At 45.1% G+C, this 25,936-nt stretch overlaps 1 protein-coding gene across 1 annotated transcript; it reads right to left on the bottom strand.

The window, feature by feature from the left end:
- Nucleotides 1-2,259: 2,259 nt before the first annotated feature.
- Nucleotides 2,260-14,153, bottom strand: LOC111969207 (uncharacterized). Its single transcript, XM_023995168.2, has 4 exons — nucleotides 14,062-14,153; nucleotides 11,973-12,824; nucleotides 2,537-2,710; nucleotides 2,260-2,393 (listed from the first exon to the last, which is right to left on the bottom strand). The coding sequence occupies exons 2-4, from the start codon at nucleotides 12,799-12,801 to the stop codon at nucleotides 2,272-2,274; spliced, it is 1,125 nt and encodes a 374-aa protein (XP_023850936.1). The 5' UTR covers nucleotides 12,802-12,824; nucleotides 14,062-14,153; the 3' UTR covers nucleotides 2,260-2,271.
- Between the last annotated feature and the right edge of the window lie 11,783 nt (nucleotides 14,154-25,936).

Here is a 25,936-nt window from a genome sequence, read left to right as displayed (position 1 = left end):
AGCACTTTACACCACTGACAAAAATGTGTCATTATCCTCGCAAGGGGAGGGTTAGGGTTAGGGTTAGGGTTAGGGTTAGGGTTAGGGTTAGGGTTAGGGTTAGGGTTAGGGATGTCAATAATTTTGACACCTATCTACATTTTAGTCATTTAGCAGACACTCTTATCCAGACCGACTTATAGGAGCTATAAGGGTTAAGTGCCTTTCTCAAGGGCACATCGACATATTTTTTACCTAGTCAGCTTGTGGATTCAAACCAGCAACCTTTCGGTTATTGGCCCAACACTCTTAACCGCAAGGGTACCTTCTGCACTGCTATCTTTCTGAGATGTATTTGTATTACTTGTTAAACAAAATCTCTTTCTCTGCGCAATTGTATTAGTATAAAATATATTGCTCAGGATTTTTATTATTTATTTTATACAGTATTTTCTGCTCAACTTTATCAAGGATGCCAATAATTATGGACCTGATTCTTGAAGTATATCTCTTATAAATGCCTCATGAGCTTAGTTCAACTGTCTTACCACATCAGAACCCAAAAGATAAATAAAGTAAATCTAAACAAACACTGTTTAGCCTCAAAACATGGTTAAACCTATAATTGTGATATCATGGATGGTTACTCCTTGCATACATAGGTCTCAATTTGAATTTGAGAGTGGTTACACTTCTCCATGCCCATACCTCTGCTTTTTACATAAATTAAGGTGGAGTGAGCGCTTTTTATTCTTTCAATTAAGGATTCCAGCTTTAAGTGACAAAGGTTTCTTGATTACTCAAAAGGTCTTCCGACCCTGGCTTTAATAGTCAGCCATTAAAAATAATGGCAGTGGCAATTGCTCTTTACACATAAGCACCTTGAGAAAGGATGTAATATACRGAGGTACAGTATAATAATAACTTCTAATTTGGGTTGATTCAAATGTATTAAAATGATTAAACAATATGTTCATGTTTATATTGAGTTGACCTGTGGCTAAATTGTGAATTAGAATAAGGTACAGAAATAACCTTATTTGAGTGCAGGTCTTCATGTCTAAGACATTTTTTAGTTCCCTTTGTCAAACCATCTTGGAAATATAGCAGATAATCAAGTCTTCATTTTTGGCTTTTGCTGCTTCTATTATAGACTGAATGGAAGTGTCTAGAATCCCAACTTGAGATCCATGCATTATATTTTTCCATTGAGATCAATGCAAGATTTATGTGTATGTCTAAGTTACGTAAAGTTTGTATTCGTTCTAGTGGTTGTAATTTCGGAAATGAAAACACAACAGAACCTTAAATCAGGTGTGTAAAAATATAATTCAAATTTTCCAAAATAATAATAAATAAACTCCAAACACATATTCTCAAATTCCCACAGTTTATTGGTTTACACCCATAAGCCCACATAACCAATGCATTAGGGTGCAGTAAATCTATGACTTTTGACTTTTGAAAAGCCATAGTCAATCAATCAATAATATAATMATTATTTTAGCAAAAATGTTTATTTTTCAATCTGTAGAAGCTATGAGAATAGAACGGTTCAGTACCTTTGTCAAGCATCACTGCACAGTTGAAAAATATATGGCAAATAGAAATCCAAAATGGATGGTGTTGAGAGATAGATGGGAGGGGTTGAATGGAGCTGAAGGGTGGGACTAATAACAAGATAACCAATGTAAAACATACGGGGTCTGTAAAATGTATATAGGTTCAGAAATGTTGTGAAATAGCACAGTTACAAATAGAAATCAAACTGGATGGACATCAGAAATAGAGGAAGGACTAAAAGCAAACAAAATATAACTACTGTAAAATTGATTGTCTCTATAAAATGTGTATAAGATATATAAACTGAAGGTAGAAGCCTAAGTGTTATGGTTTATTAGTTTACTCCAATTGGGGGAAGGGTGGTAGGGTTTGCGGGGAATAATAAAGGTATATTCTAAAAAAAGTATGTATTTCTATATAGGTATGTTTATGTATATATGTGTATATGTATGCATATGTGTATGTATATGGATATATTTACCCAGAAAAAGAAATGGGGGATTGGAAATGATGCAGACAATTACATTGATGGAGGTAACAATCTTTCCGCAATATTAAGCTGATCCACCCCTTAGAAGAAAAAAAAATTATAATAAAAATACTAAAAATCTATGACTTAACATTCTGTTATAGATATTTATGCACGTTATTGCATATGTTGGGTCTCAATAAGTATTTTGCATATGAAAGTTGTCTTTAACGTGTTTAAGGTTAGACTTGGAGTCCTTTTCAATTTTGATGTCCTCGTGGAAAGTTGGCCATTTGGATGTTGTCCATTTGGAGTCCAGGATTGTAGTAAGCTGAACCATCATATTTCAAATCCAAAGGCTCACTGATGTCCAGTTGTTGAACTAGGAGTGARAAACAGAGATGTGACATTTTGCATGGCCCATTTATGATAGCAGGTGCTTTCCTATTCATTTATTCAGTCCTATCAGATAGAAAATATGCCAGGAAATCATCAAAGGGAAATATCTCCAAGGGAACTGCCTACCTGGGTCTGAGGGGAATTCCTCAACAAGCTTCCTGTGTGTGAAATCCCGTCGGCCTCTCCTTCTCWGGATGACATAGACCACCATCGCCACAAAGCACACAGCCACTCCTGTGCCCAGGATGGCACCCCATGCCTCACTCCTCTTCTTGTTCTGCACYGCATCTGAGGCCAAGCCTTTGAAAACAAAAATACAWTCATCACAAAAAAATACATGAAAACGAGGAGGGAAATACAACATTCTAATATTGGTGCAATTCTAATATATGGTGCAATACATTTAGTCTGGAATAACATATTTATGTATTGCAAAATATTMTTCCGGTCATACTTTATTTGGACAGTTCCATATAGATTATCTACAGATGGTCATACTATTAACAAAGTATCTGTTGATAGGCACGTGCTCACGGTTACGGTTGTCGTTAGGGATAGGTTTAGAATAAGTGTTAGGGTAAGAATTAAGCGTAGGGTTAGAGGACAGTAAGTTGAAATGTTGTTGACAGTTATTGAACATCTACWAATCATATACAGTACAAACCATATACTTGGTACTAACCAAATAAAGTACCATAATTGAGGCGAAAATGTGTGTTTTAAAAATAAATGTACAAAAGGATATAGAGCACCCTTTTACATGAGCAGTCTCAACTCAATAGACAGTACTATTTCCCAGCCATGTAATTAGGCTACCACAATCAGTGCAATTACCATGTGTGAAAATAACAGGTTTCATTGCATTTCAGTAAACGTTTTCCCTCTATTTAATCACGTTGAACCTATTAGTGAAACAAATAATTAACCAATGTCAGGCAAATGAAAAGTGTAAAGTGTATCAGTATTTCATTGTCGTTTCACGTCATCTGTGAAATTATCACGCAATCGATACAGTGCCTTCAGAAAGTATTCACACGCCTTTACTTTTTCCACATTTTGTTCTGTTACAGCCTGAATTGAAAATGAATTTAAATTGAGATTTTGTGTCACTGATCTACCCATAATGTCAAAGTAGAATTTTGTTTTTGGATTTTTTGTTTTTGAAATGGATAAAAAATGAAAAGCTGAAATGTCTTGAGTCAAAACAAAACAAACAATACAGTATATATATGCGATGAGTAATGCAAAATATGTGAACATTATTAAAGTGACCAGTGTTCCATTATTAGCCAGTTATTTCAAGTCTATGTACGTAGGGCAGCAGCCTCTAAGGTGCTACTGATGACTATGGCCTGATGGTCTGATGGCCTTGAGATGGAAGCTGTTTTTCAGTTTCTCGGTCCCAGCTTTGATSCACCTGTACTGACCTCGCCTTCTGGATGATAGCGGGGTGAACAGGCAGTGGCTCGGGTGGTTGTTGTCCTTGATTATCTTTTTGGCCTTCCTGTGGCATCAGGTGGTGTAGGTGTCCTGGAGGGCAGGTAGTTTTCCCCTGGTGATGCTTTGTGCAGACCGCACCACCCTCTGGAGAGCCCTGCGGTTGCCTGCCCTCCAGGACACCTACAGCACCTGTTGCCACAGGAAGGCCAAAAAGATAATCAAGGCCACGACGGTGGCACTGTGTTATCCTCAAAGCGGGTGAAGAAGGTGTTTAGCTTGTCCAGAAGCAAGACGTCGGTGTCCACGACGTGCCTGGTTYTCCCTTTGTAGTCTGTGATTGTCTGTAGACCCTGCCACATACAGTACGTCTTGTGTCTGAGCCGTTGAATTGCGACTCCACTTTGTCTCTATACTGACGTTTTGCCTGTTTGATTGCCATACGGAGGGAATAGCTACACTGTTTGTATTCGGCCATATTCCCAGTCACCTTGCCATGGTTAAATGCGGTGGTTCACGCTTTCAGTTTTGCGTGAATACTGCCTTCTATCCACGGTTTCTGGTTAGGGTAGGTTTTAATAGTCACAATGGGTACAACATCTCCTATACACCTCCTAATAAACTCAGTCACCGTATCCGTGTATTCGCCAATATTATTCTTAGAGGCTACCCAGAACATATCTGCGTGATCAAAACAATCTTAAAGCGTGGATTCTGATTGGTCAGACCAGTGTTGAATAGTCCTTAGCACGGGTASTTCCTGTTTGAATTTTTACCTATAGGAAGGGAGGAGCAAAATGGAGTCGTGATCAGATTTGCCGAAGGGAGGGCGGGGGAGGGCCTTGTAGGCATCCCGGGAAGTTGGAGTAGCAGTGGTCAAGTGTTTTAGCAGCGTGAGTACTACAGTCAATGTGTTGATAGAACACACACATTTTTACAAATTTGCTTTGTTAAAATCACTAGCTACAATAAATGCAGCCTCAGGATATGTGGTTTCCAGTTTGCAAAAAGTCCAGTGAAGTTATTTGAGGGCCGCTGTGGTATCGGTTGAGAGGGAATATACATGGCTGTGACTATACCTAAAGAGAATTCTCTTGGGAGGTAATACAGTTGGCATTTGATTGTGAGGTATTCTAGGTTGGGTGAAGTTCCTGTATGTTATCACAATCACACCAGTTAATCATGAAACATACACCCCTGCCCTTCTTCTTCCCAGAGAGATATTTATTCCTGTCTGCGCGATGAACTGAGAACCCAACTGGTTGTACGGACTCAGACAGTATATCCTGAGAGAGCCATGTTTCCATGAAACAGAGTATGTTACAATCCCGGATGTCTCTCTGGAAGGAAATCCTTGCCCTGAGCGCATCAACTTTATTATCCAGAGACTGAACATTAGCGAGTACTATACTTGGAAGCGGTGGGTGGTGTGCGCGCCTCCTGAGTCGGACTAGAAGTCCACTCCGAATAACTCTTCTCCGCCGGCGGTGTTTTGGATCAGCCTCTGGAATCAATTAAATTGCCCTGGGGGGTACGAACAAAGGATCCGATTGGGGAAAGTCTAATTCCTGGTCATAATAGTGGTAATGTTGGTGAGTTACCGGCACTCTGATATCCAAAAGATCTTCCCGGCTGTATGTAATAACACCCCAAAATTCTGGGCTAATAATGTAAGAAATAACACAGAAAAAAAAATACTGCAAAGTTTTCTAGCAACTAGAAGCACGGCTGCCCTATCTGTCGGCGCCATTTTACTGTCAATATTCAAACTCTTTGTTATGGCAAGCCTAAATAAGAAATTGTTGCATTTTGCATTTATATTTTTGTTCAGTGTTGTTACTCCACAATACTAACCTAAATGACTAAGCGAAAAGAAGGAAGCCTGTACAGAATACAAATATTCCAAAACATGCATTCTGTTTGCAATAATGCACTAAAGTAATACTGCAAAAAATATGGTAAAGAAATTAACTTTTGACCTGAATACAAAGTATTATGTTTGGAGCAAATCCAACATAACACATCACTGGGTCCCACTCTTCATATTTTCAAGCATGGTGGTGGCTGCATCATGTTATGGGTATGCTTGTCATCGGAAAGGACTACAGAGTTATTTAGGATAAAAATAAATGGAATAGAGCTAAACACAGGCAAAATCCTAGAGGAAACCTGTTTCAGTCTGCTTTCCACCAGACACTGGGAGACAATCCCTGCTCTCCCAGAATCCCTGATTGAATTACGTTAACCAACCCCTGTAAGAGGAAAAGGATTATGGCTAAAATGCAGTTACAGGTTGCGTTAGTTCTGCTAATGTACTGTTTCAATTCAGTGAGGAGAAATACCTTCCTTAAGCCTTGGATTCAGCATCCAGGTTGTACTCATTACTTTTTGGACTAAAAGATAAATCAAAGAGAACTAAGGATTGTTTGTGTTACCCATGGAAACCTGATTAACATAAAACCCCTGTCTCCYTGGGCATACACTGCATTTGGAAAGTATTCAGACCCCTTGACAAAGTGAAAACAGGTTTTTAGAAATTTTTACCMATTTATTACAAATAAAAAACAGATACCTTATTTACATAATTATTCAATTGATTGGACATGATTTGGAAAGGCACAAACCTGTCTATATAAGGTCTCACAGTTGACAGTGCATGTCAGAACAAAAACCAAGCCATGAGGTTGAAGGAATTGAGCTCCGAGATAGGATTGTGTCGAGGCACACATCTGGGGAAGGATATCAAAACATTTCTGCAGCATTGAAGGTCCCCATGAACACAGTGGCCTCCAACATTCTTAAATGGAATCAGTTTGGAACCATCAAGACTCTTCCTAGAGCTGGCCACCCGGCCAAACTGAGCAATTGGGGGAGAAGGGCCTTGGTCATGGAGGTGACCAAGAACCCAATGGTCACTCTGACAGAGCTCCAGAGTTCCTCTGTGGAGATGGGAGCGCATTTCAGAAGGACAACCATCTCTGCAGCACTCCACCAATCAGGGCTCTAGGGTAGAGTTGCCAGACAGAAGCCACTCCTCAGTAAAAGGCAGATGACAGCCTGCTTGGAGTTTTCCAAAAGGCACCTGAACGACTCTCAGACCATGAGAAACAAGATTATCTGGTCTGATGAAACCAAGATTGAACCCTTTGGCCTGAATGCCAAGCATCACGTCTGGAGGAAACCTGGCACCATCCCTACAGTGAAGCATGGTGGTGGCAACATCTTGCTGTGGGGATGTTTTTCAGTGGCAGGGACTGAGAGACTAGTCAGAATCGAGGGAAAGATGAACGGAGCAAAGTACAGAGAGATCCTTGATGTAAACCTACTCCAGAGTGCTCAGGACCTCGAAGGTTCACCTTCCAACAGGACAGCGACCCTAAACACACAGCCAAGACAACACAGGAGTGGCTTCGGGAGAAGTCTCTGAATGTCCTTGAGTGACCCCGGACTTGAACCCAGTTGAACATCTCTGGAGAGACCTGAAAAAGCTGTGCAGAGACACTCCCCATCCAACCTGACAGAGCTTGAGAGGATCTGCAGACAAATGTGGAAAAAGTCAAGGGGTCTGAATAATTTCCGAATGTACTGTAATGTGGTTTGTGGTATGCGAAGAGGAGATCTAACTACTCCAAGGCAGTTTTGATAGAACTTTATACAACTAAATGAAAAGTACCAGACTAGTCAATGTGCTAATAAGAGTAACAACATGTTTACCATGAACAACAATTTCCCCTCTTCGAATAAGCTTTCATAATCTCGGTCATCACATTTGGAAATTCAAATGTTTACTTCCCTGACATCTCCTTATCTGAAGACTAAGCTTGTTAACCTCAGTTGCATTTCAATTTTTTCTTTAAAAAATGTTAAAGGAGCACACCCTGCATTTACATTAGCGTAAAGTGGGGCATTCATATTCCTGGCTTACACGTTTCATCACAATATTGTTTTGAATGTTTAAGCCTGACTCCTGACTGAACGTTCCACTCAATGCATTGTCAACTGTCATTGATGAAGAACTGCATTATAGTTGCTTGGAAATACATTGYCATTTCTAAAGGAGGCAAATACTTAGTAGAAAAAACATTTGTCATCAGATTAGCATGAGATATAGTATTACGTTAGCTAGCTAGCTAGCTACGATTGTGGGGAGAGCATCGGATTCTAGCTAGCTAACTCTAGAAATGCTAGGTATTTTTTACGAACTGCTAGCTAATGGCAACATTGCCATCTGTCTAAAGTAAATTTGATATTTGGATTTTTATTTTATTTTATTAGGATCCCCATTAGTTCTTCCTGGGGCACACACAAAACATGACATAATACAGAACATCAATAGACAAGAACAGCTCAAGGACTGAACTACACTATTTCGAAATAAGAAAATAAGGACAAAATAAGAACACTTTGTGCTGTGAGGTGTTGTTTTATTTGTTTTTTAAAGAACATTTTGAGATGGAAGGGAGTTCCATGTGATCATGGCTCTATATAATACTGTGTATTGCCTTTAATTCGTTCTGGATTTGGGGACTGTGAAGAGACCCCTGGTGGGGTAAGTATGYCTGTCAGAGCTATGTAAGTTGATTATACAGACAATTAGGAATTTAACACATTAATATTTCTCACAAAAACCGAAATTGATGCAGTCAATCTCTTCTCTACTTTGAGCCAAGAAAGACTGACATGCATACTGTTGACATTAGCCCTCTGTGTGCATTGAAGGACGAATTTGACGACATCATAACAATGGCAAAGTTTTTTCCTACTAATTATTTGCCAACTGTTACGCAATGTCATCGTATTTCCTGGCCACTATACACTCTTTAGAAAAAAGGGTTCCAAAAGGGTTGTTCGGCTGTCCCCAAATGGGAACCATTTTTGGATCCATGTTGATCCCTTTATGTTCCATGTAGAACCCTCTGTGAAAAGGGTTTTACATGGAACCCAAAAGGTTTATTTATACGTGGAACCAAAAGGCGTTCTTCAATGGGTGCTCCTATGGGTACAGCCAAAGAACCCTTTTAGGTTCTAGATAGCACCTTTTTTTCTAAGAATGTAGTGTAATTTAGATGAAACTGTCACGCGGGACTAGGTGGGTGAAGGAATCAGACGCAGAGAGTTCCACTGGGGAAAAGTGCTCTTACTTCGGCACACAAAAATGATAAGCCCAACAATACAGGGCGCAGACAATAACGTGACAACCCAAAAACACAGGGTGCCAAGTAATAAGAAAATAAATCCACCTCTACCTAAAACGCACACACTTAACATAAAGACAATACCGCACAAAGCAAGGGCGGGTCCACCTACTAAAAATAGGGAAGCTCATTAAACCAAACAACAGAAACACAGGTGAAACTAATTAGACAAAACAAACAGACAAACGAAAAAGGTATCGGTGGCGGCTAGTAGGACGGTGACGACGACCGCCGAGCACCGCCCGAACAGGCAGGGGAGCCAACTTCGGCGGAAGTTGTGACAGAAACAGTCATTAGTCACCGTTTGGAATGACTGGGCACCACTCATCTTTTGGGGGCTACTGTGGCTGAGGTGTCTTTAGAATGAATGTACACTCTAAAAATGTGGGGTTCATCAAGGGTTCTTCTAAGATCCTCAAAGTTCATCGAAGAACGTTACGGTTTTTGGCACTGAAAAATTCCCCCAAAAGGTTTTTCCAAGAACCACATATGAGGTGGGTTTCATCGAGGAACCTTTTTAGTTCTTGGTGGTTCTTGCAGGAACCTAACTACCCAACTGAAACATTTGGATTTGAGATGACAGCAGGTGCAGGCATTTAACTGGAAAATTGAAAGATCTCCTCAATTTAAGGTCAGGTTTCTCTCTTGTATGATCTAAATTGATATTGTTTTATGATTATACCATCTATCTGTCATATTTGTTCAAATGGCTGTTGTTGGACACTTTGTCCCTTTTTACAATTCTTTCTAATACAGAAAATGGACACAATTCAATGGATATCCATCAACAAAGAGGTAAGAATATCTTTACAATATAGCTGCATTGTGTGCAGCTGCCTGAACTGCTCAGTTATTTGTGTGTGCCTTTGTATGTACAATTAGTAGTGGTTTGCCTTATAATGGTATGCAGATCACATGTATGCTCAACAGTTCATTTAAATTCTCTAAAACCTCATAGGACTCATAGCCATCTTCCTCCTCCCTTACCTCTCCAATGAAGATCCCAGAGCCCTCTTCATTATGGACAAGGTATGTGTATGAAAACCTTTGTCAAAAGTTAACCGKTTTTTTTCCATTCACATTTACCACAACAACCAAGGTATGAATACTGTTGTGTGCACACTTTGTGAATCATCTGTATAATGATATATTTTTTGTATTCACAGACTTCACCTTCCCTACACCTCTGATGAATATAACAGGAAACCTGTTAGATCACCATGCATTGCAAAATCATTCAGGCTATTCATAGCCTACAGAGGACATCAACAGCAACACGCCAGACTCGTTTTAAAGGGTTCTTCAAATAACTTATAGGGGTTAACCTACTGTTTCATTTTGAAGAATCCCTAAAGGATCCTCCTGGAATCTTTTATTTTCAGTGTAACAATGGCGTGACGCAACCAAGTATCGGAGGTGCAACCCATGAATAGAGAAAATATGATCTAGGTCCAGATATGGTGTACTTTTGTGTGACGTGGTTGTGTGAAACTCTACACCTTTTCTCTCTATGTTCCCTAAAGAAAAGGTAATAGCCAGTACGTGTTGTCAATTGTGTCACGTTCTGACCCTAGTTCTTTTGTTATTTCCTTGTTTTAGTGTGGTCAGAGCGTGAGTTGGGTGGGTTATCTATGTTGGTTTTTTCGTTTGGCCTGGTATGATTCTCAATCAGAGGCAGGTGTCGTTAGTTGTCTCTGATTGAGAATCATACTTAGGTAGCCTTTTTTTCACCTGGGTTTCGTGGGTGGTTATTTTCTGTGTCAGAAAATTTGTCCCACACGGAACTGTTTCGGTTTGTAGTTCACGTATTGTTTTGTTTCTGTGTTCGTTTGTCTCATTAAAATATATTATGGACACACACCACGCTGCGCATTGGTCCGACATTTCTTACTCCTCGTCAGATGAGGAGGAGGACAGCCGTTACAAATTGATTAATAAGTATTGCGTAAAAAGACTGCGATGCATAACTAGCATGCTGTACTGACTATGGAAAATCTGTAAGGCAACATGCAAATGAGGTAAACAAACAGGTCAAACAAGCCACAGAATAAACAAATCACTGGCTGAAATGTATGAGGTTTCTCCCAATGGTAACAGCGTTTTTCAGCACAGTTTGACAGAAGTAGTTACTACATATTCAAATTCATGACTGCACCTGGCAAATCATGTGTACGTTTTTGAAAAGGATGCAATTGAATTTGAATTGCGAGAAGAAATACTCGTAAATCATTTATAACCTGTCAAAATTGGGGGTATCCTCCTTCAACAATCACCCACTCAAAAGGTCCCTTGTTTAGTATGTTAGAAACTGGAGAGTAGTACTCTCACGCCCTGTACTGCAGCTACTGACCTCCTCCTGCCTGTAGACAGACTAACACAGGGGCATTTTGTCCCCTGGAGAAGGCATTTGTAATGGAAGCCTCCACTCACTATGGGCATGCAGATAGTGTCTGAAACTCAACCCAGCCCAGCCGGTGAAAGAAGGGGAGTTTGTGCTTTGACAATGGAAAAAAATAGAGATCTGTCAAATGTGGGTCAGGGAGAGACCGGAAAGAAAGCGGGTTTGTAAAAAAAGATGGTGATATAACATAACTGCCCTTTGAGCGTTGTTGGATATTGTGTTACTTTCTAACTAGGTCCCTCCGATGTTCAAATCTGATACTCGGTGGTTATTTGTAACTTTTTGACTGCTCTGTCTTTGTCTGGTTGCTGACTCATTCATTAATGCCTCTCCCGAAACATTTAAAACAATATCACAATGGTTATGTGAAGTGAACACACCCAAATTTAAACATTGTTGTGAGCTCTTGTTATTTCCCTAAAAGTTGTTACAGGCTCCCTTGACCAAGCAAGTAAGTAGGTCACAGGTGCACACAGCAGTACCCTTGAGACAAAGAATGAAACCAGATACTTAGACACTGTCTCCTCACCTCTCGCAGAGTTGTTCCCTGAAGCGGCACCAGTTTCCATCATGTCTGTCGTTGTGCTGGGACCTGTGGTTGTTGTAGTTTCTGGGATGATTTTGGCAGTTGTAGTCCCAGGTGAGTCCAAGGGGAGCTCTGTGGTGGGGGAAGCTGTGGATGGTTCACTTGATGGCGCTGGTTCTTCTGGTACTGCAGTCGTTACATTATGGCTGTCCTCTGTACTGTTGGTTACCCCGTTCTCAGTATCAGGATCTGGACCGGCCTCCTCTGTGCTATTGGTGTCTGGAGCTGTGGTTGTCTCGTTCAATTCAGTGTCATTGGACATGGAATTAGAGCCATTTGAGTTTTCTGTGATTGGAGTGGTGCTGGTAGTTTGGAGTCCACTGTCCTCTCCAGTTGCATTGGAAACTTGGCTTGAGTTTAAGGCAACACTCACTGGGGGTTCTGGTGCAACAGTGGTTTCTGGAGATTCAACAGCGGTCGCTGGCGATTCAGGGTCCTCTGCTGTGGCATCTGGCAACCCTGGTGGCATTGTGGTGCCAATCGTCACATCCCCTGAAGTCTCGCTTGTGTCCTGTTCCCCACTAAATGACATGGAACCATCTGCAATACCCCAAGGAGAGTTATCTGTTGACTCAGGACCCTCCTGGTTTGTATCAACAATGCCATTGGACTGAGCTTGTGATGTCTTGTTGAGCTTGGATTTGAACAATTGACGAAGCCAACTTTGATCAATCGTCCGTCCGGGAGAGTTTGTTGGTGCCTGGAGCAAGGCCATATGAAAACCTTGCAGTTGCAGAAGCAAAACAGCAGTGATGATTGAATAAAGGTCCATATCCCGTCTCTCTCGTTCGTGTTCTAAACAACAATCAACACGTAAACAAAAGTATTTTTGTTAGATACATTGAGTCAAGGTTGGTTCTCCACAAATGTAAAAAAATAAATAAAAAAAATCCCCGCATATTCCGCATGTTCTGAAACAAATGCTCACCCTGTAATACAAAAAAAACAAGCTCTCAATGGGGGTTTGGCTGACTTGACTCTATCGTTATCTTTTAATAGAATTGTAATCTATTCATACCAATCAAGGAGATAAAGTGTTGATGCTATCAGTTTGGCTTTGACCTCAATTTTKATAAGGCCTGGTCAGGGTTAGGAGGACAATTATTTCCCCTGAATGGAAGCAAACTCCCAATGTTTTTGCAATCAAATCTCCCAGAACTTGTATTTATAAGAGTCTGCCAACTCAGTTTTGGGGACAATAGACTAAATGAATGTCAATGCAATAATCATTTAGGGTGTAAATATGGGGAGACTCCCATGTACTTTAGTTGAGTCAATCTGGGATGAACAGCGATATTTCCTGTTAAAGCTAAATACACATTTAGCAGCATTGTCAAAGCACGCATGAATGTCTGGCTAGCACTTCCCCTTCAGAAATATCCTCAAAGCCAAGGGTTGAGTAGGTTTTGATAGCATGATAGAAATAAAATAACATGTCTGAAATCATGTATTCCGTCTGTTGGGACTACTAATCTTACATAATTGTATTTAAATTTAAGCAGAGAGAAAGTGTCATGATGAACTCAGTCATTGTAGACCATCCATTTGGCTAAATGTTATCCTCCTTAAATCACTCTGAGTGTCTTTGTGTTAGGTTTGTGCCTCTTCCAACTTGACATATTTGGTTTGGTAAAAATAAAGTTGGGTTAATAACACCATTTGAGTCCCCTCAGAAATTAAGCAAAAAACCCATATACGCTTGGCAACTACCTGAATCTGCATTGATAAAAGAATAGTCTGGATGGGATGACACATGTTAATTGGTTTGCCTGACTGGTGGACAACTACTAAGAGCAACTTTAAACCCCGACACCCCAATATGATCATTCGGTTTCATTTGAAAGTGGTATGACATTTACAATCGGATTTTGTGGCGCTATCATTGAACTAATCAGATTTCTGGCAAGTCTGTAACCTTACAAAAATACCAAACACATATAAGTGTCACACAACTCAACGTCTACCATACATCTCCCATACAGAAGAAATGGTGAAAAAGCGCTACGTTACTAAAATCACCATCGCCACATACCTTTTTCTGGTGCTCGGTCAGGTGGTTACAGCTAACAGGTGTGAGGAAGGCAGTGAGATCTCTTTGCGAAACAGCCAGCGTATGAGGGAGAGGGAACGATAGGCCAGGGAAGGGGCAGTGCAGTGCAGTGGAGGGAAGTCAGATCAGAACAACCAGGAACCTGTTCTACCTGATTTTACACCTGACACAAACACCCTGTCATCCAGCCAATCCCTAAATGGTAACATGGTACTGGCTCTAGGGTAACTAAGGTTATTTTAGACATGTCATGGTTTTCCGGTTTATCTTCTGTATTCCTGAGATGTACACTACACATCAGTTTATTTCAGTTCAGTTCGGTTTCCAGGTACGCAGCACCTGAATTCCCCCTTTGGGCAGAGCATCTGCCCCCAGGTCCTCGGAACATTCCTCCCTTGTGATTTTGGAATGTCTGCTGTCGTCAAGGATACAAAAGGGCAGTACAGCTTTCATCCATGCCTTGTCTCTGGTTTATATTTGGCAACAATTGGCGTAGGGCTATTCTTGTGTCGTTACAGGTTCTGTACGTCACAACCTGGTATTCTTGTTGTCGTTTTATTCAGGGAGGAACGTGGCGGAACGTACAGTAGGCCTCTGCTAACTGAGCCAATAGAACCTAGCGTCTGACAGTGTAAGTAAAGGAGACAAGGAGAAGTGTCACTTGAAGCAAATAGACTAAATGCAGTGTGTGGGAGGTTGAACTGTGTTCAGAGGCATCATGCCCATAGGTGGCACAGGGGCACGTGCCGACCCAGATTTGTCCTGTTTAAAAAAATAAAAAAGATGTTTACTTTTGTTGTTGTTGTTGTTGTTTCTCTGTAAAACTATTAGCCACCTAGGAATTTTATTAAGTTGGCTTTAGCTAGACCAGATAGGTTCCCAATCTCCCAACCTCGTAACTAGCTACCAATAAGCCATTTCAGGCTATCAATCAAGTTAGAGTAGCTAGTAGCTAGTCTAACTATTTTAGCTGGCATGCCTGCTTGCAAGGTTGGTCGACTTTAGAAAAGCAAGCAATAACTAAATAAATAAAAATATTCACTTTCCTTTCAATCTTTTACTCAGATCTGTGCAGAGAAGCATATTTTGTTTCTTTAAAAAAATAACCACCAGTCAGGAGGATGCAGACAGCAGAAGAGGTATGCTCAGATATGCAGAAAAACTGATTAGGGCTCTAGATTGCAGGAAAATGCTAAATTCTCCCTCCGGACCACGCCACAGCTATCCTAAGATTTTTGGGGAGCATGACGCCCCTGACTGTGTTCATAAGTTCTAAGCGGCATATTTACTTGGAAACATTCAGTAACAAAGGAGACTGCTTCAGTAAACAGACAGTACATTGAGTTCTATTTTTAAATACTGCCTGTGAAAAATATTCTGGTAACACCTTAATTTGCCCTTATAAATACACAGTAATAACTGTAGTAACAATATTGGTGTTAGTTATAATAGCTTTATTATTGCATGGTAATAGAGTTCAAGTAATAGAGTATAGCTTATTACACAAGTGTAACAAAGAGTGTAATTACAAATCAATATGCTTTGGTTGAATAGAATAAAATGAAGAATATTATGTAAGAGGTAAGATCATTTCACAATAGTAGCCTTATCCAAGGGTTGTCAAGTGTGTTTATAAGGGTTTTGAACATCTGGCATATAGTCAGTGAAAGTGAATCAGTTCAAATTGAGCTGTAAATTGCTTTTGGAAGTCACGTGACGTTTATAGTCCAACTATGAAGATATCTCATAACCCTGCCATGGGATGTTGTTACGTATACATTCTACACACATTTTACAAGGCTTTTTAAAAATGTACAGTAGTTACATAGCAAGAATAAAGTAATTTGATATACATTACATCTAGATAGATAGTACTTATACATTATAAATCGGGTTTTAAGTCATAACTGTTACAGAACATGAGCTTTTAAACCCACACCTCACCTACTCTCAGTCCATCCCACCTATCTCCGTAAACCGCCCTCATGTGATCTCCATGTCAGTATTGATGAAAAGTGGCATGGAATCAATGAAAGGGTTGGTGGGATGAATTTTTCAGCCTTGTCTCACCCAAAGATAAAGATAAGATAAGATTCACTTTATTGTCCCTGAGGGGTCATTTGTCTTAGTGCTGCTGCTTCCACATGAAATAGATCACATAATACAAGTCATATAATACGACAATATTGCAAAAGGTTCAAAGATAGTGATTTCCATCAAAATGAGCATCACCAAAGTGACATTGCTAAGCATCACGATAGAGAGGTTAGTTGTAGGATAAGGTGAGACTGGTGTAACTGGAACTTGCACATTAGGCAACCATCTGAAATCATGTGGAAATGTCTACAATCATGAAGAACTGACCACAGAGTCGGTGTCCCTTCCATTGACTCATTGACTTTTGTGTGGGTGGGTGTCTGTGTGCATGGACATGCGTGTACTGTATGTATGTGAAGGCGTGTCATTTACAGTTTTACCTGATGAAATCTCTTAAGGATCCGCACCTTTTTTGCAATTTTTGCCTAAAATGACATACCCAAACCYAACTGCCTGTAGCTCAGGACCTGAAGCAAAGATATACATATTCTTGATACCATTTGAAAGGAAAAACTTTGAAGTTTGTGGAAATGTTAAATTAATGTACAAAGACAATACAAAGAAAAAAACATGCGTTTTCAAAGAAAAATGTATCATCTGAAAAATGTATCATCTGTAATGTGCACGAGGGGAGACAGAGAGCTGGTTTCAAGCGCAGGTGTTTATTGCAAAGTACCACAGGAGGAGGCAGGTAGCTGGGTCCAGGGGCAGGCAGAAGGTCAGACACAGGGAGTCCAAATGGGAAAAAGTACAGGCAGGGAAAAGGCTAGTAACGTAGTCCGGGAGATCAGGCAATAGGTAGATAACAGGAAATCCGATAGGCTAAAGTACATGCAGAGAATAGACGAAAGGCGTCATCAGTGAGGCAGGCAAAGCGATCACTGGAAAAACAGAGCTCCGAAAGACGTGTGTCACAAAACAAGCAATACCTCACAGTGATGGGGTGCAAAGAACTGAACTAAATAGTGTGTGATAATGATATACAGGTGTGTGAACAGGTGATTAGAATTCAGGTGATTGGGATCTGGAGACTGAGCTGCGTTCATCACCGCCTAGGTGTTTGAGGGTGTGAGTTGGAAGCAGATGTTACACCATCATCTTTGAAATGCAAGAGAAAGGCCATTATATCACTTAGGAGTCTAAGTGCAATTTAGATTTTGGCCACTAGACGGCAGCAGTGTATGTGCAACGTTTTAGACTGATCCAATGAACCATTGCATTACTGTTCAAAATGTTGTATCAAGTCTGCCCAAATGTGCCGAATTGGTCAATTGATACATTTTCAAGTACATAACTAGAGAGAACATACAGAAATTATATGGTAATAAAAATGTTTAGTTTACACACTCCCAGCAATTTCATAAATGATGGATAATTTGCTACAGAAAAGACACTAACCTTCACACATCTATCTTTCTGCCCATATAAGACATGTCTGTGTTCTGGGAAATGTTCTTGTTACTTACAACGTCATGCTAATCACATTAGCGCACGTTAGCTCAACCGTTCCGCGGGGGGGTGGGGGGGGGACCGATCCCGTATAAGGTGTCCTGAAATACTGGCTTGCTCTATTATACAGTTTCTAAGCGTTGACTGCTTTCCACATAGTCTCTTTGTATAATAATTGTCACCATTTTCCATGTCCTCCGCAGTATGAATGCCTACTTTTCCCAAGTCTCACCAGTATGAAATGCTATACTGCCACCAGATGTCAGCACTAAACAATGTACTAATAGACAAGGGAAATATCTGTTAGCTGGACGTCAGCATATTGTACACTTTTCAAACGCATTTACCCGTTTCATTTCCTATTCACATTTCAAAGGAAAACAAATTACTTTTCGGTTAGATTCATGTCTTTGAGAGAATTAATCAATAACTTATCACCCAATGTTTTTGAGTAGAACTGTTCGCTGGTGCTCTACGCATGGTCATGGCTCTCTAAAAGTAAAATGCTTGCTCTATTACTAAGTCAGTCATGCACAAATGTTTTCTTCAGTTGAATGACACCCTTTGGATTGATATTCCTAGTAGAAGCACGCTGTGAAATCCTTTTAAAACATATATTTCAGTCTAAAATAGACTGATGTTATATCTAACATTTCAGTCTTCTCATTGAACAATAGTGTTTTTGTTGCTGTAAGACTAATGTGTTATCCTCATATAACATAATTCAACTCCTGTGGGTAATTATATTGAAACATCACAGGCTAAGTATTATTAAGCTCTACAAGTCCCCGATCTGCTATTAACTGTAGCATTATGAACATATTAAGTTACAATCATTATAAACATCTAAATATAATTGTGAAATAAACAACTGTTAAATTAATATCCTGTTTATTGTGTTTTGGAGTGTCTCCTGGGATGTCTTCATATAACAGATTGCTTGTGGTGATCTTTGAGCAGATGAAACTGGGTCGTATTCATAAGGGCATGCAATGGGAAATGTTTTAAAACATTTTGCATCGGAAAACAAAAATGAGTGTTTCTTATTGGATAGGTCTAGGTAGTCCCTCCCTGTTTCAGTCCGTTTTCTTCCTTATGGATACGACCCAGGATTCTCCAGAAGGACTTTAGCAGACACAGAGCAGGCCTCTCAACATGGTGAGAACAGACCACTATGTAACAACAACATGTGGAGTGGAGCAGCAAGGTCTGGAGAGAGAGGCCTGGAGAGAGAGGCCTGGAGAGAGAGGTCTGGACGACGAGAGCCTGGGAGAGAGGGCCTGAGAGATAGGTCTGAGGAGAGTCCTGAGAGAGAGAGGCCTGAGAGAGAGGCCTGGAGAGAGAGGGGTCTGGAGAGAGAGGCCTGAGAGAGAGGCCTGGAGAGAGAGGTCTGGAGAGAGAGGCCTGGAGAGAGAGAGGCCTGCCCCGAGAAGAGAGACCGGAGCCTGGAGAGAGAAGAAGGTCTGGAGAGAGAGACTTGCCTGGAGAGAGAGGCCTGGAGAGAGAGGCTAGAGACGAGAACTAGAGAGAGAGTCTGAAAAGGTAACTGCCGAGAGAGAGCAGGCCTGGAGAGAAGACGCTGGAGAGAGAGGCTGGAGAGAAGAGAGGACTAGAGAGAGAGGTCTGGAGAGAGAGGCCTGCGAGAGAGAGGGGTCTGAGAGGAAAGCAAGCCTGGAGAGACGAGGGCCTCGAGAGAGAGTCTGAGAGAGAGCCTGGAGAGAGAGAGGCCTGGAGAGAGAGGCCTGGAGAGAGAGGTCTGGAGAGAGAGAGCACTGGAGAGAGATGAGGCCGACGCAGAGAGAGGACTAGAGAGAGAGGGCTAGAGGACAGGTCTGAGAGAGAGTCTGAGAGAGAGCCTGGCGAGAGACGAGGTCTGGATGAGAGGCCTGTGGAGAGAGACGAGGAACTAGAGAGAGAGGTCTCGGACCCAGAGAGAGAGGCCTGGAGGAGAGATGACTGGAGAGAGAGGCTGGAGACCGAGAGAGAGACCTAGAGAAGAGGTCTGGAGAGAGAGAGGCCTGGAAGAAGAGCCGCCCGAGAGCAGGTGAAGGCTTGGCAGAAGAGAGGACTAGAGAAGAGAGGTCCTGGAGAGAGAGAGGACTAGACGAGAGAGGTCGGTGGAGAAGAGAGAAGAGAGAAGGTTGAAGGAGAGACTAAGAGAGGAGCTGGAAGAGAGAGCTGGAGAGAAGAGAGGCCTCGGAGAGAGAGAGGTCTGGAGAGAGAGGGACTAGAGAGAGATGGTCTGGAGAGAGAGAGGTCTGGAGAGAGAGAGGACTAGAGAGAGAGGTCTGAGAGAGAGAGTCTGGAGAGAGAGAGGCTAGAGAGAGAGGTCTGAGAGAGAGAGGCCTGAAGAGAGAGCCTGAGAGAGAGGCTGGAGAGAGTCGTCGGCCAGAGCAGAAGAGACTAGAGAGAGAGGCTGGAGAGAGAGAGGCTGAGAGAGAGAGGACTAGAGAGAGGGAGACTAGGGAGAGAGAAGACTAGAGAGAAGAGGTCTGGAGAGAGAGCCTGGAGAGAGAGGCCTGGAGAGAGAGGCCTGGAGAGAGAGGGCCTAGGAGGCCAGATGAGGCCTGGAGAGCAGAGGCCTGGAGAAGAGGCCTGAGAAGAGAGGTGAGCGACAGCGGGAGAGAGAGGCCTGGAGAGGAGAGAGGCCTGGAGAGAGAGGACTGAGAGAGAGAGGTCTGGAGAGAGAGGCCTGGAGAGAGAGGCCTGGAGAGAAGAGGCCTGGAGAGAGAGGGGACTAGAAGAGAGAGGGGCCTGGAGAGAGAGGCCTGAGAGAGAGGACCTGGAGAGAGAGGTCTGGAGAGAGAGGCCTGGGAGAGAGGCCTGGAGAGAGAGGCCTGGAGAGAGAGAGCGCCTAGAGAGAGACGGGGACTAGAGAGAGAGGGGCCTGGAGAGAGAGGGGACTAGCAGAGCAGACCTGGTAGAGAGAGGCCTGGAGAGAGAGAGGCACTGGAGAGAGAGGGCTAGAGATGAGAGAGAGGCGCCTGAGAGAAGAGGGAGCTAGAAGAGGATCACGAGAGTGGCCTGAGAAGAGAGAGAGAGAGCGCCTGGAGAGAGAGGCTGGGAGAGACTAGGGGGAGAGAGAGAGGCCTGGAGAGAGAGGTGGGCCCTGGAGAGATGAGGCCTGGAGACCGAGAGGCCTGGAGAGAGCTACCCACAAGGAAGAGAGGCCTGAAGCCAGAGACTGCCCCTACGGGAGAGAGGAGACGGCCTGCGAAGCAGGGAGAGAGAGCCTGGAGAGAGAGGGACCTAGAGACTGAGCGGCCGCACTGGGAGGCCTGGAGCTTAGAGATGGGGGAGCTGGAGAGCAGAGAGGGCTAATGAGAGAGAGGCCTGTAGAAAGGCCTGGAGGCAGAGGCCTTAAGAGAGCAGGCCTGGAGAGAGAGCCTGGGAGAGCAGATGAGGTGAGGGTAGAAGAGGGGTACTAGAGAGAGAGGGGCCTGGAGAGAGAGGGACTAGAGAGGCGAGGAGGCGGACCTGGAAGAGAGAGGCCTGAGAGAGAGAGGCCTAGCCCTGGAGAAGAGAGGCCTGGAGAGAGAGGCCTGGAGAGAGAGGCCTGGAGAGAGAGGCCTGGAGAGACGAGGCCTGGAAGAGAGGCCTGGAGAGAGAGGCCTGGAAGAGAGCCTGGAGAAGAGAGGCCTGGAAGAGAGGCCTGGAGAGAGAGGCCTAGGAGAGAGAGGCCCTGAGAGAGAGGAGCCTGGTCCCGAGAGAGAGGCCTGGAGAGAGAGCCTGGAGAGAGAGAGCCTGGAGAGAGAGGCCTAGGAGCGACGAGGCGAGCTTCGAGAGCCTGGAGAGAGACGGCCTGGAGAGAGAGAGGCCTCTGAGAGACAGAGGCCTGGAGAGAGAGGCCTGCGAGAGAGGCCTGGAGAAGAGGCCTGGAGAGAGAGGCCTGGAGAGAGAGCCGGAGAGAGAGAGCCTGGAGAGAGAGGCCTGGAAGAGAGGGCCTGGAGAGAGAGGCCTGGAGAGAGGGCCTGGAGAGAGAGGCCTGGAGAGAGAGGCCTTGGAGAAGAGAGGCCTGGAGCAGAGAGGCCTGGAGAGAGAGGTCTGGAGAGAGGCGCCTGGAAGAAGAGGCCTGGAGAGAGAGGCCTGGAGAGAGAGGCCTGGAGAGAGAGGCCTGGAGAGAGAGGCCTGGAGAGAGAGGCCTGGAGAGAGAGCCTTGAGAGAGAGGCCTGAGAGAGAAGAGGCCTGGAGAGAGAGGCCTGGAGAGAGAGCCTGGAGAGAGAGGCCTGGAGAGAGAGGTCTGGAGAAGAGGCCTGGAGAGAGAGCCTGGACCGAGAGAGGCCTGGAGAGTAGAGGCCTGAGAGAGAGTCTGGAGAGAGACGGCCAAAAAACATGGAGAGAGGCCTGGAGAGAGAGAGGCCTGAGAGAGAGCCTGAGGGAGAGAGAGGGCCTGAGAGAGAGGCCTGCGAGAGAGAGGTCTGGAGAGAGAGCCTGGAGAGAGAGGCCGAGAGAGAGAGGCCTGGAGAAGAGGCCTGAGAGAGAGAGAGCGGCTGGAGAGAGGCCTGGAGAGAGAGGCCTGAGAGAAGAGCAGGCTGGGAGAGAGAGGCTGGAGAGAGAGGCCTGGAGAGAGAGCCTGGAGAGAGCCTGGAGACGAGAGGCCTGGAGAGAGAGGCCTGGAGAGAGAGGCCTGGAGAGAGAGTCCTGGAGAGAGAGGCCTCGAGAGAGAGGCCTGAGAGAGAGGCCCTGGAGAGAGAGGCCTGCGAAGAGAGAGCCTGGAGAGAGAGGCCTGGAGAGAGAGGCCTGAAGAGAGGCCTGCGAGAGAGAAGAGGACTGAGAGAGAAGGCCTGGAGAGAGAGCCTGGAGAGAGAGAGAGTCTGGAGAGAGAGGCCTGGAGAGAGAGGCCTGAGAGAGAGAGCTGGAGAGCAGAGCGGCCTGGAGAGAGGGCCCTGGAGAGAGATGGCGCCTGGAGAGAGAGGCCTGGAGAGAGAGGCCCTGGAGAGAGAACCCGCCGGAGAGAGGAGAGGAGCCTGAGAGAGACCTGGAGAGAGGCACCTGGAGAGAGAGGCCTGGAGAGAGAGCCTGGAGAGAGAGGACTAGAGAGAGAGGCCTGGAGAGGAGAGGCCTGGATGAAAGAGTGCCTGGAGAGGAGAGAGAGGCCTGGAGAGAGAGGCCTGGACGAAGAGGCCTGAGAGAAGGAGCCTAGAGAGAGAGGCCTGGAGAGAGAGGCCTGGAGAGAGAGAGCCTACGTGGAGACCTGGAGAGAAGGCCTGGAGAGAGAGGCCTGAGGAGAACCGGAGAGCTTGGAGCGCTGGAGAGAGAGCCTGGAGAGAGAGGCCTGGAGAGAGACGCCTGGAGAGAGGAGGCCTGAGAAGAGAGGCCTGGAGAGAAGGCCTGAGAGGCGGAGAGAGAGGCCTGGAGAGAGAGCCTGGAGCGAGAGAGGCCTGGAGAGAGAGCCTGAGAGCAAGAGCCTGGAGAGAAGCGCTGGAGAGAGAGGCTGAGAGAAGCCTGGAGAGAGAGAGGCTGGAGAGAGAGGCCTGGAGAGAGAGCCTGGAGAGAGAGGCTGGAAGAGAGCCTGGAGAGAGAGGCCTGAGAGAGAGGCTGGAGAGAGAGGCCTGGAGAGAGAGCCTGGAGAGAGAGCCGTGGAAAGAGAGAGGCCTAGAGAGAGAGGCCTGGAGAGAGAGGCCTGAGAGAGAGGCCTGGAGAGAGAGGCCTGGAGAGAGAGCCTGGAGAGAAGCCTGGAGAGAGAGGCGCGGATGAGAAGCCTGAGAGAGGCCTGGAAGAGAGGCCTGAGGAGAGGCTGGAGAGAGAGGCTGGAGCGAGAGAGCCTGGAGAGAGAAGAGAGCTGAAGCGAGGATGAGGAGAGCGAGAGAAGCCTGGAAGAGAGGCGTGAGAGAGAGGCTGGAGAGGCCTGGTAGAGAGAGGCCTGAGAGACGAGGCCTGAGGAGAGAGCTGGAGAGAGAGGCCTGGAGAGAGAGCCTAGAGAGGCTGGAGGAGAAGGCTGGGGCTGGAGAGAGAGGCCTGGAGAGAGCTTGAGAAGAGGCCTGGAGGAGAGCGGAGAGAGGCCTGGAGAGAGAGCCTGGAGAGAGAGGCCTGGAGAGAGAGGCTGGGAGAGAGAGAGGCTGAGAGAGAGAGGCCTGGAGAGAGAGGCCTGAGAGAGAGAGCCTGGAGAGAGAGGCCTGGAGAGAGAGGCCTGGAGAGAGAGGCCTGGAGAGAGAGGCCTGGAGAGAGAGGCCTGGAGAGAGAGGCCTGGAGAGAGAGGCCTGGAGAGAGAGAGACTAGAGAGAGAGGCTGGGAGAGAGAGGCCTGGAGAGAGAGAGGCCTGGAGGAGAGGCCTGGAGAGAGAGGCCTGGAGAGAGAGGCCTGAGAGAGAGGCCTGGAGAGAGAGGCCTGAGAGAGAGGCCGGAGAGAGGCCTGGAGAGAGAGGCCTGGAGAGAGAGCCTGGGAGAGAGAGCCTGAGAGAGAGGCTGGAGAGAGAGGCCTGGAGAAGAAGCCGGAGAGAGACAGGTGGAAGAGAGCCTGAGAGAGGAGCTGGAGAGAGAGGCCTGGAGAGAGAGGCCTGGAGAGAGAGGCTGGAAGAGAGGCCTGGAGAGAGAGGCCTGGAGAGAGAGGCCTGGAGAAGAGGCCTGGAGAGAGAGCTGGAGAAGAGCCTGGGAGAGAGAGGCCTGGAGAGAGAAGAGAGACTAGAGGAGAGAGGCCTGGAGAGAGAGGCCTGGAGAGAGAGGCCTCCTGGAGAGAGAGCCTGGAAGAGAGAGGCCTGAGAGAGAGAGGCTGGAGAGAGAGGCCTGGAGAGAGAGGCCTGGAGAGAGAGCCTGGAGAGAGAGGCCTGAGAAGAGAGGCCTGGAGAGAGAGGCCTGGAAGAAGAGAGGACTGGAGAGAGAGCCTGGAGAGAGAGCGCTGGAGAGAGAGCCTGGAGAGAGAGGCCTGGAGAGAGAGGCCTGGAGAGAGAGCCTGGAGAGAGAGAGGCCTGAGAGAGAGGCCTGGAGAAGAGAGGCCTGGAGAGAGAGAGGCCGGAGAAGAGGAGGCCTGGAGAGAGAGGCCTGGAGAGAGAGGCCTGGAGAGAGAGGCCTGGAAGAGAGAGGACTAGAGAGAGAGGCTGGAGAGAGAGGCCTGGGAGAGAGGCCTGGAGAGAGAGGCCTGGAGAGAGAGGCCTGGAAGAGAGGCCTGGAGAGAAGAGGCCTGGAGAGAGAGGCCTGGAGAGAGAGCCTGGAGAGAGAGGCCTGGAGAGAGAGGCCTGGAGAGAGAGGCCTGGAGAGAGAGGCTGGAGAGAGAGGCCTGGAGAGAGAGAGGCCTGGAGAGAGAGGCCTGGAGAGAGAGGCCTGGGAGAGAGAGAGGCCTGAGAGAGAGAGAGGCCTGGAGAGAGAGGCCTGGAGAGAGAGCTGGAGAGAAGAGGACTAGAGAGGAGAGAGAATTCCTCTGCGATGACATCACCGCCTAGCCATTATCTGAAATCAGACCGAGTTTGAGAGAGAGAGAGAGAGAGAGAGAGAGAGAGAGATTGAGAGAGAGTAAGAGAGAGAGATGAAGGGAAGACTGAGTCAAAACATTAAGAAAAGGGATGAAGTGATTTTGAAAGATGGGAAAGATGACAAACTATCCAGCAAAGGATTCCAGTGACCTAATTTTCAATTTTTTTGTGAAGATATTTCTCTTGTTGTGGAAGTGAGTCACTGAGACTAGTTCCCTATTCTACTCCTCACCACATGATCAGAGATTTTGAGTTTTGGCAAATACAATGTGTTTTGGAAACTTCAATGCAGTTTAGTACAGGACAGTGTTTTACCGAAGAGGGGAGGTGAACAACGCTAAGTGATGAGTAACCTTGCCTGAGACCTGTAGACTTGTGTTAGCTCTGAAGACAATGCCTAAGCTTTAGCACAGTGGGCTGACCCAATCATGCCGCGACTGGCACTGTTTCTTGGATCTTTGTTAGGTTACTGCAGAAGGGTCCTTCCTTTCCATCACAACTGAAACTAGATTCAAGGGATGCTGCAAACGACAACACCGCTGTTTCAACGGCAATATGGAAAGAGTTGTGTAATAGGCACCGCTCCTAATGCATTGTGGACAAGTTGGACTGTGGTAGGGTTTGTTTTGTGAGGCTTGGAGAATGAACGCACGTAACTACAATGGAAAGTCATGGCAACTTCTCACTCTAGCTTTTCCCATTTGGGTTATTTTGAGAATACGTCATAGCTCTGAGGCATATAATGTCATAAATAAATTGTATAAGATCTGTCAAGTTAATGGGTTGGTCCACCACTCTGAAGATTAAACTTAACCCCTGTGGGTCTAAGCCCTTAGACGGCGATATCTACTAAGCTAACATACGGAATTGTTTTAAGACGGTCATACCATGGATCATTTAGCTATT

Source organism: Salvelinus sp. IW2-2015, linkage group LG10 (assembly GCF_002910315.2).
Source record: "Salvelinus sp. IW2-2015 linkage group LG10, ASM291031v2, whole genome shotgun sequence".
Taxonomy (NCBI): domain Eukaryota; kingdom Metazoa; phylum Chordata; class Actinopteri; order Salmoniformes; family Salmonidae; genus Salvelinus; species Salvelinus sp. IW2-2015.
The sequence above is the reverse complement of the archived record's forward strand: the minus strand, read 5'-3'. Positions and strand labels throughout refer to the sequence as shown.